At 36.5% G+C, this 13,020-nt stretch overlaps 1 protein-coding gene across 3 annotated transcripts in view; it reads right to left on the minus strand.

Moving 5' to 3' along the window:
* Positions 1-2,751: 2,751 nt before the first annotated feature.
* Positions 2,752-13,020, minus strand: part of LOC131067365 (single-stranded DNA-binding protein WHY1, chloroplastic) — a 46,115-nt gene continuing 35,846 nt past the window's right edge. For 2 of the 3 annotated variants that reach the window (XM_058002331.2, XM_058002330.2), the window contains exons 7-9: positions 3,673-3,761; positions 3,489-3,582; positions 2,752-3,404 (exon numbers count right to left, since the gene is read on the minus strand). In XM_058002331.2, the coding sequence (XP_057858314.2) occupies positions 3,391-3,404; positions 3,489-3,582; positions 3,673-3,761 (197 nt within the window). In that variant the 3' untranslated portion in view covers positions 2,752-3,390. The remainder of the gene's footprint in view (positions 3,405-3,488; positions 3,583-3,672; positions 3,762-13,020) is intronic. The other variant, XM_058002332.2, reaches the window with a different exon arrangement.

Consider the following 13,020-nt stretch of genomic DNA (forward strand, 5'->3'; position numbering starts at 1 on the left):
ATAATATAACACTGAAGATGCTACTTGCTTTTCTCTTACTTTCACCTTCTGCAAGGTGAATTTTCGGAACACCTTCATCTTTAACCCCGAGAGGCTGAGATACAACCTAGTTCCCATCCAAATAACCATGCCTGAAAGGATCCTTATATACTTATTCAAGCAAGCAAAATACATAAGTCAAATCATCTTTCAAACTGAACAACTGAAATTAAGATTTCTTAGAAACCCAATCACAAGATATAGTATGACTACATACATATGATTGATAAATATCAAGTAGAACAGAATCTTCATACTTGGTTGAACAAGATCCTAATTATATTCAACTTTGGTGGAAGTAGAAGAAGTTAATGAGTAAAATGCTTACCTCAGCCTGAAGAGACCTCAATGCTAATCACAGAAGGAGACCACTGACTTGATCATCTTTCACTCTTCCTACATATGCTATTTACACCAATACATTCTAACTTCTACTATGTAGGAAAGAGCATCATCATAACCAATTAACTGAAAGCAACCTGTCATGCAGTTATTTTAACAGATAACTGACACATAATAAAACTGCATTTGTCACAACATTTTATGACATGAGCTTGAATGCAACAAGGATGATATAAGGATGGTAACTTGGGATAACACGGGCACAAACTTGCTCGTAGACCTACAAGGATAAACACCTGACACGGGGAACCTCAAAACATGATTGGCCCAACACGGGTTAATTCAAAGAGAATATAATTTTTCTTTCACACAACCCAACAAGAGTTTTTTTACAAAAATAAGTAAGCACAAACCCATAACAAGCAAATATTGATAATGAAACCCTTATTATTACAACTTGACAAAGAAACCCCATATAAACAAATTGACAAAGTTATTCAACAGGAATACTTAACCTTCAATTATCATAAAATCTCTCATCACAAAGTTAATAAAGAATTAAGAAAAATACACCTGTTGATGTTTAGATATCACTGACACTGGAACCAAAAGCTTCCCCAGAAGAAACTATCTTTGCAGTCTATCTTCAAAAGGCCATAATTTGCAATCTCCTCTTGATGTGCCTTAGCACAGTCAACTAGGATTTGAAGATTGGTGGAAATACAACTGATTTTGTTAGCAATACAAAATAGTAGTTGCATGTCTAGTAGCAAAATAAATCTACCATACCATCAAAGATTCAATCATTATTAAAATTGGATCGGATCACATCAAGGGTTAAGAATCATGAAATATATACCAATCTAGGGTTTAGACCAATTTTGAAAATCAACAACTCTGAAGGTCTGAATAAGGTAATAACTCCACAGTATACACTTTGCATTCCAGAGATCTGAAAATCTGAAAGGAGAAATATCAGTTACTTCCTTCTTTGATTCTTCACTCAAATCTACACAATCTTTAATGAATTAAATAATGACTCTTTGATGAAGACCCGATGATGCCCTCTAACTTCACCCCTATCATTATCTTAATAAAAAACGAACAACAACCTGAAGGTAAGAGCTTACTGAAATCTGAGGGTTAGTATAACCTTAGCTCTGATACCATGTTAAATTTGTGCCCTAGATCAATAATCAGATTTGTAACATTTAATCATGCCCTAGTTTATTAAATCATATTTGTAATTTAGTAAACTATAATTAAGTAAATTCAAGAATGAAACAAGGAACCAAGAGACAAACACAAATACCTTGGGAAAACCTCCAAGGAGGAAAAACCTAGCATTAAAGACCCACAGGTCAGATTATGTATTCACTCTTATTGCACAAATACAATACTTAGCTTGCTTTTCTGAATCTGATCTTTATATATTAGATCTACCCTTTTTGCATGCTTCAAGACTGCACCAAAATGCCCTATATCCTCTTGAATAAGTTCACCCAATCCTTGGACAAATTCGCACAACCTTCTTTGGTGATTTCGCACCTCTTGTTTGCAGAGCTAATTTGCTGATTTCATGGATATCTGAATTGTATTTGCATTTGCAATTTAACCTTTATTTATATGAGTCCTTAGCTTTTATTAAATCCAAGTCGGCCTCCCTCTTTTGGCGCCAATTTATTTATTGTGGCGTGGAATATTTAGGGTGGCGTGGAGGTATAGGGCTGGGCTCAACTTGGGGGCACGTTACCCCTTTAGGATAGGACCCAATCCTATATGGGTTCGGATGTTGCCTTAAGGCAATCCGAACCCATTTTTACCTAGTTACAAACAACACTTTAGGCATTAAGGTTTTTACATTATTTTAATTTTCATAAATTGTTAAACAAACGGCATGAAAAAACCCATGTTTCAACAATCAAAAAATATCAGTGTTGTTATGTACATATATGTATATATATATATATGACTTGAAAATATTGTACTGTTGAATATATAAGACATTTAAGGACATTACAGGCTTTCTATTATCTCGTAATGATATTACAGCCCCTGGGTTCAGTTTAAAGTTTATATAAAAACAAATTTAAATTTATGAAAAGACAAAAAAAGCAAAACTTAGTATAAGATCATAGTGCCTTATTTAAACCACACATAAAATGCAGAATTATTATTGATGATCAAAACTAACTTCAGTTTCAATTCGAGTAATGAACTGAAAAGCATCAGAGATATTGACTACATGTTATTGTCAATTAATTATTACTCCCCTAAACACATATATAGGAAAAAATCAATTACAAATACAAGAATCTAAATTTAAACATCCATACAATGCATAGACGTGATTCTGATGTGCATGTGAAATTAGTCTGAAATGCATTAGGAGGCTGCAGGATAAATTTTAATCTAACACCAAAATAATGGTTGTGTCGTTACAGGGTAGGTTTTAATAGTCTACAGTTTTTAATTTATCTCGGTTTTATTGTTTGAGCAATTTTAACATTTTTGCATCTGTAGCTATAATCAATATTTACCTAAAACATGGAGGCTAGTGATTTCTTCCATCAAAAATAACAATTGATTTTCAATAACACTGTTTCCGCTAAATATATTGCACATTATGATTGGTGATGGGGATATGTTTTATCAAAAGAGAGCTCCGTCGCCTATTTTTAAACTCTTAAATCATTATTCATCCAACACAGAAATCTACAAAATTGTGGAGGACGATGTCAATGCCTGGAGTACAGAATCTGAGCATAAATTTCCCCATAAGCAGGAAAAAATCTTAGCTTGTTTCACTGAAGTTGGTCAGGCTAACATCAACCTTTGCTGTACTTTAGGTGATACTAATCTTCGAACCCATTCTTGTGTCCATGTGATAGAAGCATAAAGAATTCAAAGAACATAAGTTCCGTAGATAGGTGCCTTTTTGCAACAGCCCTTGAATTCTTGCTTGTTAGCTACTTATCAGCTTCCAATGAACAGTTCATAACATGGGCATCAAAATGGCGGATCTGGGCAAGCAATCCAGATAATCAGGATAAATTAAACTAAACCTCTGCATTCTTTTTGAGAAGATGGAATATCAAATTACCTACCTTGCTCTGGATACTGCCAGACAGAAAATGCAGACTGGTCAGGCTTTGGAGAGTTCGCAAATGCATGCCAGCCCATGAGATGAGGCAAGATAAACTGCAAAATAAGATCAATTCACATTTTAAATATCTACCAGCCATTACACTCGAAAGAAAAACCATGGACCTAACAGGATTTAGACCATACATTAAAGGCTGACCGCATCACCGCAAATTCACCTTTTGTAATAGGTACATAGAGATTATCATCAACATTCAAATTTCTGTTTGAAACACCTACAAAGAGCAATTCACGAGGAAAATTATCACAAGTGATCAACAAATCTTTGAATTAAAGCATAGTCCGCAGATTAATACCAAGGCTGACAAAATCACATCAATCATTTAGACTCTTTTCAATCTAACATCTCCTAACCATCCAAGACAAACCTAGCCAGCCTTATGAATGAAAGGATGATCTAAATGATGATTATCATCAACAGCCATCAAACATTTTATTTTTAATTTGAAAGCATGCATTTCATATTAAAAACCTAAAACCTAGAATATGCTGATGTGCATATTGCAAATATGGAGCACATGGGGATAGAAGCCCCCAAAACTTGGATTTGCGGCAGTGTAACATAAAAACTCAAAACACTAAATTTGAAAGTATAAACATGAAACATAGTATCATTATTAGTGAATCAAATATAACATCGGAAGTTCTCATCAAATATAAATATTGAAAAAGCTTCTAGAGAAAACTGTCCGTGTTTAAATTTCATCAAGATAGTGAGACAAAATGATAAAAAGATAACATGCTAGCCCTATTAAACATGAGAAGCCAGAGATCACACAGAAACCAAGACAAAGTAAGAGGGTATAGAAAAATAATTTAATAATATAACAAAATCAATGAAAACATTAATCAGGAAAGGACATGGATACCAACACAAAATAAAAGGGTATAGGGGAAAACTGTTTTAAAATTATTAACCTAAATGAAATAAAATATACTGGAATAAGAATAGTATAGGTATATGTACAGTAATTAAAAATAGTGTGATTTTTATTTTAAGGGAATTTTAAATATGTGAAGACTGGAAGGGGAAGTGGGGCTGGAGCAATTGAAAATAAAAGGTTGGGGGCTTAAATAGATTAAAAGAGTAAGAATAGATTAGAGCGAGAAGACAACTATGGGATGTTCAGAGTGAAGAGGGGAGGAGTTCAAAGCACATGGGATGTGAAGAGGGTCAGGAGTTGAGGGATTGGAAGGAAGGTAAAGTAAGAAACTGAGCGTTTTGAATAAGAAAGAGGGTAACTTTAGGTCAAAGCTGTTCAGAGGAAGAAAGGGAGAAGAAGCAAGGAAATGAAATAAATATTTAGAGTAGGTAAGAGGTACATGATTGAAGGTGGAAAAAAGAGCAGCTGGGACAAGAAAATACAGTGCGGGGATGGGGGGTGATGTGTACAGTCCTAGGAAGGAAAGAATCTGAAATAACATCGACTAGAATCAACTGCAGGTGCTACTACTGAGTAAGAGGGTTTATGATCAATCGCCAAGAGTAGCTTCAACTCCATCTCTCATCTCTGTTGAGGTTGTGAGGGCATTTATTGATTTCAATCATTTCTCTTAATTTTCGATTGAAATAATTATTCCCTTAGGCCACAACTTTGGTAGGTTCTAATAGGATTGTATGCTTGGTCAAGGACGGGCATTCAGCAAGAGTTGACCTACCAATACATTGAAGCTTGACGCCTGCTGCCCACACTATGGTTTGAAGGGTATGCTTGAGAAATTGCCCCTGAACTGCCAAGTCTTGAATTCCATCCACAGTCAAAACCTTTATGAAGAACTCAACAACCTCTTCTGATATTTTTTGGATCAGCCATGTAGAACCCCCTTGAAATTCTATTGACTTGTCTGTTAGCAAAGGAGAAAAAACCAATATAACCCTGGATTTAGTCTCCAAAACTTCACATTCTCATATAAGACTTTAACATTTCCTATTATAGATATTTTCCTTGTCCAACAGAACCTGCATTTTCCAAGCCTCATTAACCACCTCTGGCAATCTTACCCTTTTCAGAGATTTTCCCTTAGTTCAATTACTTAAAACTACTTTTTTATATGCTGAATTGCAAGCCAACTTGTACCACCCTGAAACAACCTGCATACACTCTTAGGAGGGAAAGAACCTGAAACAACATCAACTAGAATCAACTGCAGGTTCTACTACCGAGTAAGAGGGTTTATGATCAATAGCCAAGAGTAGCTTCGACTCCATCTCTCATCTCTGTTGAGGCCATGAGGGCATTTATTGATTTCAACCACTTCTCTTAATTTTTGAATGAAATAATTATTCTCTTTGGCCACAACTTTGGTAGCTTCTAATTGGATTTGCACGCTTGGTCAAGGACAGACATTCAGCAAAAGTTGACTTAGCAACGCATTTTAGCCTGATGCCCGCTGCCCACACTACAGTTTGAAGGGTATGCTTGAGAAATTGCTCCTGAACTGCCAAATCTTGAATTCCATCCACAGTCAAAACCTTTATGAAGAACTCAACCACGTCTCTTCTAATATTTCTTGGAGCAGCCCCATAGAACCCTCTTGCAATCCTATTGATTTGTCTCTTAGTTAAGAAGAAAAAACCAATGTAACCCTGGATTTAGTCTCCAAAATTCTTCTCCTTCTCATACAAGACTTCAAGATTCCCTATTATAGAACTTTTCCTTGTCCAACAGTTGTTCTTAGAAATCTTGCATTTTCCAAGTCTCATTAAACACCTCTGGCAATCTTACCCATTTTCTTCAGAGATTTTTCGTTAGTTTGATAATTTAGAACAGCTTTTTTAAATGCTGAATTGCAAGCAAACTTGTACCATTTAGACCCAACCAATCTAGGACAACTGGTCCATCAACCCTCAATAAATTGTGAAAGTGACTCGTCCTTAAGTCACATCAGCTGAAATTAGATGAAGCTGGAGAGGAGTTGAAACACTTGATGGCTAAACTGAAAAGGGAACAAACAGAGACGAGCTCTGAAGAAATCAAGGTTTATCCTCCATTTTTGTTCCAATCAACCAAGAAAACCTAAGAATCTGTCAATCCTTTTTGCAATAGTCAATAAGCCTTTGCAGCTGGTGCCCCAAGTAAACCTTCCATAATTTGTCTAATATCCTACAGAGAAATATCATCCACGGATCAACTGAATTATTCCTAGGAAAGCTTCCCTATCAATGCCTCCAATGTCTTTATCATGAGCTACAATCGTATTAATTCTCCCCTGTAATTACTCCATATGTTTTTACAACCCTTAATTGCAGCCCAATAGCTCTTTATAAGAATAATCTCCTTAAAGCTTTATATCAGACATGCAATCCAATTTATGTTGGGGTATAGCATACTCATTCCAAATTTATTATTTTGAAATATCTTCCCATCAATACCTCTGCTGCTTTTTTATCTACCATACCTTCTAGGACGAGAGTCCAAAAGGAGAATATGCATCTGGCCATTAAGCAGCTGCCTTTTGTTGGGGGTCCTTGACCATAACATTCATGAAAAATACTTCATTTCCTTTGTGGGAGACTGCCTTCTCTTAGCCTTTCATGACATCCTAAAGCTGTAATTCACACCATGCGTTTATAACTTGCCTAGTTTCTTCATCCCCCTTTTAGTTGGTGTTTAGTTCACATTAGGAGTCTTTTTCTTTTTTATGGCATAGTTCAAATCTCAATCTCGGAAAAAACTCAGCAGATCCAAATGTGACTCGGACTTGGCAACTCAGCAACTTCATAAAAAAAGCTTAAATTCCATAAAAAACACAATTTATGTATAGTTACAATATCTGTTCATAAGTGTTTTCTATTAGATTTAATTACCAAAAAACAATATCACATCACCATGCAAATACAACAACCAGATAATAAATATGATACGTATTATAGTAATTGTCATAAAAAATTACATATCCATGCAAGTTATAAAGTTCTCAATTTCCTCTTCCCTATTCTAGTGAAAATTGGAGCCTAATTGTAGTTGGTTGTGGCTCTACTCTAGTACTGGAAGCTTGTCGCTCCACCCTAAACTAGATGGCAATAAATCTTTTCCCTCAAGTTCAACATCATTTGCAATGATGTCATCCAATCCAATTTCACCTCCTACTGCAACCCCCTCTACTTGCCTCTCAAAATCAACAATCTGATCTTATATAAACATGCTGATCTCCTCATATTGCATAGTCCAAACTATGTACCGATCAATCTCATCCAAGTATATAGTCTCCCGAGTGTACCGATCAATCTCATCCAAGTATATAGTCTCCCGAGTGTACCGATCAATCTCATCCAAGTATATAGTCTCCCGAGTGATTACGTCCTCCACTTGAATTGAATAAAAATAAAGTCATTGGGGTGTTGTGACAACTTGTTATATTTCTTGATATGGATGGCCTCAAAGAAACCCCAATTGCATTCACATCCAGAAGCGCTACAAGATTGAGACAAAATACAAAGGGCTAATTTTTAAAGATTTGGAGAATGTCCACCCCCCTCTTCCCACCAAGTAATTACAAATAAGATATTCAAAAGTTTGTAAGCAATAATTGTAAGATACAAATGAAAAGTCTATTTTTTTCTTATGTAGAGCTTGAGAATTCTCTCAAATGGTTACTGGTGAAAGAGAATGCCTCCCTGCAGCCTACTTTTAATTTTGCAACTCTTGAATAACAAAGTCCTTCACTTGTTCAAATGCCATCCTTTCAATGCACATTAAGAGGCTCTCCATAACCTCCCCCTTAATACCTATGAAGGTTTGTGAGAAAAAAACTTAGGGTTGAGGTAGTACCTGTTGTGACGTTTTCACACATCGCCCCATTGCAAATGGGGACCCCCACTTTTTTTGCTTTCTAGGATAGTGGGAGTCTTTTGCTATTAGCCTTTGCGTTGAGGAGGTGTAGTTTCTCAGGTGTCCAGGAGGAAATCAAGTCAAGTTTCTCTCTCTTGATTAAGTGAAGTTAGTCAGTTGTCAAGGTTCAGGAAATGAATCATTATATGATGATAATTCCATTTGATCATCGTCATTGGCTTGTGAGATGTGATATGAGGTGTCTTGGGCGAAATTTGACTAAGTATAGGAAAATTTCCTTTGCCAGTGAAAAAGTTTGAAGTCATTTCCTTTGCTCTTCAATGGCACTGACAATGACTTCCTTTGACCTTCCAAGGCACTGACAGTGACTTCCTTTGCCCTTTCCTTGGCAATGGCAGTGACTTCCTTTGCCCTTCATAGAAGCAAAATGTGAGGTGTGAAATGAGGTGATGCGAGATGAGGTACCAATTTGAGCAAGATAGGCAAGGAGGTATGAGAGGTAAATCCCTTGGATGAAATTTCACATTGTATAAAAAAATTTCTTTGCCATCCAAGAGGTCTGATTGCACCTTCATTGGGAAGCAAGTCGCATAGACAAAATTTGGCTAAGTATAGGAAAATTTCCTTTGCCCTCTTAGAGTGGCAGCCTCACTTCCTTTGCTCTCTTAGAGGAGCGACCTCACTTCCTTTGCTACTTGAGAGGAGCGCCATGACTTCCTTTGCCTTCTAAGAAGTCTGAGATGTCTTTGCTCTGCATGAATAATGGTTTAGGGCCTTTGTTAAGTAATGATTTTGATTTTCTAACCAGCAATCAGGCCTTGTAGACATTTTTTCTTATCATCCTAAGAGATTTGACGTATATGCAAGGCGTTCTTTGAAGGAGAATTGATAAGCTTAGGCGAATGGAGGAAGAAACCTTTAGCATTTCTTATGCTTCACCTTGAATACCACCTTGCCTTTGCTCATTGACATGGCATAAGCAAGTGAAGGGGTGGAATTGATGGAGAAGTTGATGGAGATGGCGATTTTATCTCACTTCCATTCCCCCCTTAGAGGAGCGGCATCACTTCCATTGCCCCCTTAGAGGAGCAGCATCATTTCCTTTGCCCTCTAGGAGGAGCGGGCATACTTCCAATGCCCTCTAGGAGAAGCGGGCACACTTCCATTGCCCTCTAGGAGGAGCGGGAACACTTCCTTTGCTCGGAGCGGGCATACTTCCATTACCCTCTAGGAGAAGCGGGCACATTTCCTTTGCCCCCTAGGAGAAGCGGGCACACTTCCTTTGCCCCCTAGGAGGAGCGAACTTCCTTCCTTTGCTCATTAAAGGTCCGGTTGAATAAGCAATTTTGGCGCCAAGGATTCAAAAAAAGAAGAAAATCTTTAAAATGCAACTAAGTCGGCCACCTTAGGGATAATATCAATTTCATTTAAAGCCTTAAGAGGTCGGCCTATAACTGAAAAGACACACTTATTCCCTTGCATACCTATAAATGCCAAGACAGAGCAGCGAATCTAATCATAAGAGCAACGAATTCAGTACACATATATACATATGTATGTATATATATATATATACACACATGTATATATATATATATATATATATATATATATATATATGGAAAGGTAGATGGTCGATAACTAACTCCCCCACTTCCCCGTGAGTATTCGACTGGTTTAAAACTCTTTCCCTGCGAATGAAAAATAGAAACTTGAGGAATGATGCTGAAATCCGGGTGGGTGGTCGATTCTAGCCCTTCTCGATAGCAGGTTTATTAATTCACGCAAATGTTACATCAAACAAACAACGACATCAAATCAATATACCAATATAAGAGCAGCGAATTCGATCATTAGAGCAGCAAATTTGATCATAGGTGGAGCGAATTTATCCACCTGCCTTCAAGCACCAGTGAACTTCCTAAATACTATCAGTCACATCTTTTGATTAGGTGCATCAATTCAAGGTCAGGATCAGACTTGAAAGAGGCATAATTAAACTTGATTCCTTGTATTTTCCAGTAACCAAATGCATTTCCAGATTTGTTAAATGAGTTTTGATGTGATAAGGGTGTATTAGATTAAGTTTATTTTATTCCATCATTATGATTCAATATGTTTTATTTTCAGGTTTGATGGGAAAATGATGATGAGGAATGATGATGCACATTCAGGACTACAGCTCCAACACGCATCAACATCAAGATAAGGATCATAGTGCAGAGTCTACTTTCCAAGGGAAAACTTCACAAGACTACACAAGGAGATTGCACTAGAGGGAAGTCAACACACATACACTTCACTCTTTTAACGATATACTTCAAGCTAGAGAGACATATCAGCATGAATATCTAGATGGAGAAACTGCACAAGGAAGGAACATATGACTATCTTGAATTTCCTCCAGAAATCCAAGAAGACTTGTCGGTATAAGGGGATGATCTCGGTTGAGGAGGCAATTGCATCTAGATAAGGAATCCAAGTCAGAATTACAAGGTGGTGATCAAGGTCAAACATTATTCACAAGGATTCTACATCAGGATCAAAGTTAGAGTCTACATTTCAAGACAACAGTAGGTTCCACATTTCAAGGCAACAGTAGGTTCCACATTTCAAGAGGATGTCAAGACAAGGAGGCAATCTAAGACAAGAAATTTGAGATAAGAGTAATGTAGGAACAAGCTCAAGACATCACAAGGTCAGGGTTCCCAAGTTAAGAAGGTTGAAATGCACGTATGAACAAGATGGATAGTTTTAAAAGAGTTAATCAGAGTCAGAGGATTAGCTTGAACAACATGATATAATTTGGAAATACGCCTTCATCATCATCATTGTTGAAGTTTCAAATGTTGAGTATCAAGAGATATTACTTGAAGTATCAGCATCCCTTCATGATGATGAATCAAATCTACAAGTACAAATTAAGGTGGCATCCCAGTCACTACTCACCCAATCAGAAGGTTTCACATTAGCATGTCTGGATACGATACACCTAATGCATCATATGGAGGCATAGACTCCAATGTACCTACCCTCACTATCTATTGGTCAAATATTCAAGACAGGACATGTGTCCAAATATTGTAATTATCTCATTGGCTAAGGACAGTTTGTTACAACAAACCCTAATTAGGGTTTTCATCTTATAATCTCGGTCATTAATCTCAAATCGATCCGAGCCATTATTTGTAAAGAGCTATTTATAAAAGGCTCAAATCTTCTCATTTGTGGAGGTTAATAGGGGGTTAATAGCGAATAGCAGGTTAATAGTTAGTAGCTCAAGAATAGTTTAGTAGAAGTTAGAAGTTAGAAGTTAGAAGTTAGAAGTTAGAATAGAGTAGGAGAAGAGGAAATTGTTGCTAAGGCTTGTAAATGGATATATACTATTTCATTAAAGATATAGTGAAATGTGTTATTTCAACAAGCGACATGGTTTCTCCTTCTCATTTGCTTTCATGTTGATTAGTTGAATGATAGAGCGTTGTGCATGATTCATGGTGAAACTCTTAATCCATACCACTAGCAGTTTGTTGATTGCAAATTCGCCTTGCGTGGTCAACTGGAATACTTGAATGAGCTTAATTTCAATTGTTGTTCAATCATTGATATGAATTCAATTAATGGTGTCTGTGCTTGATAATGATTTGAAAATCATCTAATTTCTTTAGAAGATTGCACTAAGCTTTGTGGAGTTGTTGCTTTGTATGTCAAAGTAAGGGTTAGTCGAGTTTCACCAAAGATTGTCCATCGTTCCTACATTCTTAGGATTAGATTAACTTCTTAAACCCTATGTATTTTGCCCTTTTTTATTCTCCAAGCAAGTAGTTAGAATCTAAGTTCCAGCAATTCAAGCATTCAATTATTCAATGTAAGTCCCCTTGGATTACCAACAATCACATCGACCATTGAGCTTATCCAGGAGTCATGACCTGACAATAGAAACCTTGGAGTTGTCTCATTTGATCGTGAAGCATAGCATTTGAGAGACTTTATTCAAGAGAGGATAAGATACCTTGATATTTTATTCTATGTTTGATTGTGCGTAAAAAACACATCAACAATACCCCACTACATAAATTAGTTGGTATAAATGATTGTTCCACCTCCTATCAAAGATCTCCCAATGGATACAAATTTGTCTTTATCTCCCCTATAGTAGTTTAAAATGGCCTCTTTGACCCTATTTGTGGCCTCATAAATGCATCCCATCAAATTTTGTTCCCTATCCACCAAGCACAAAACTCTCACCAAAGGCTCTCACACCCACAAACAAGTTAAAACTAGAATTTAAATGAATGCTTTTAAAAAGTGAATCTAAACAATTAATTTTTTAATTCAAATTGAAATCTGAAGTTACGTTGATGATCACTATGGCTCTCTTTGCCAAAATGTCATCAAAAGTTGTCTTTATGACCCTCTCTACATCAAACTTCTTTAAAGGCAATGAATCTAGCCATGCTTGGCTCACAAACATCTACTTCAACGTTATTATAGAACTACAAATTTTTGCATCATGACAAGATAGTTGCAAATCATGTCATAGCCATTCACACAATTCTTTCCCCTAGTGCAATCTCTCATCAAGATGAGAACCTAAGGGTAATTGTAGATGTATTTGGTGAGGTTCCTAGCATGTCCAACTGTTTGTCTCACGTAATCAATTTTGCATGTCCTTCAAGAG

The sequence above is a fragment of the Cryptomeria japonica genome, chromosome 6, assembly GCF_030272615.1.
Source record: "Cryptomeria japonica chromosome 6, Sugi_1.0, whole genome shotgun sequence".
NCBI classification, from domain to species: domain Eukaryota; kingdom Viridiplantae; phylum Streptophyta; class Pinopsida; order Cupressales; family Cupressaceae; genus Cryptomeria; species Cryptomeria japonica.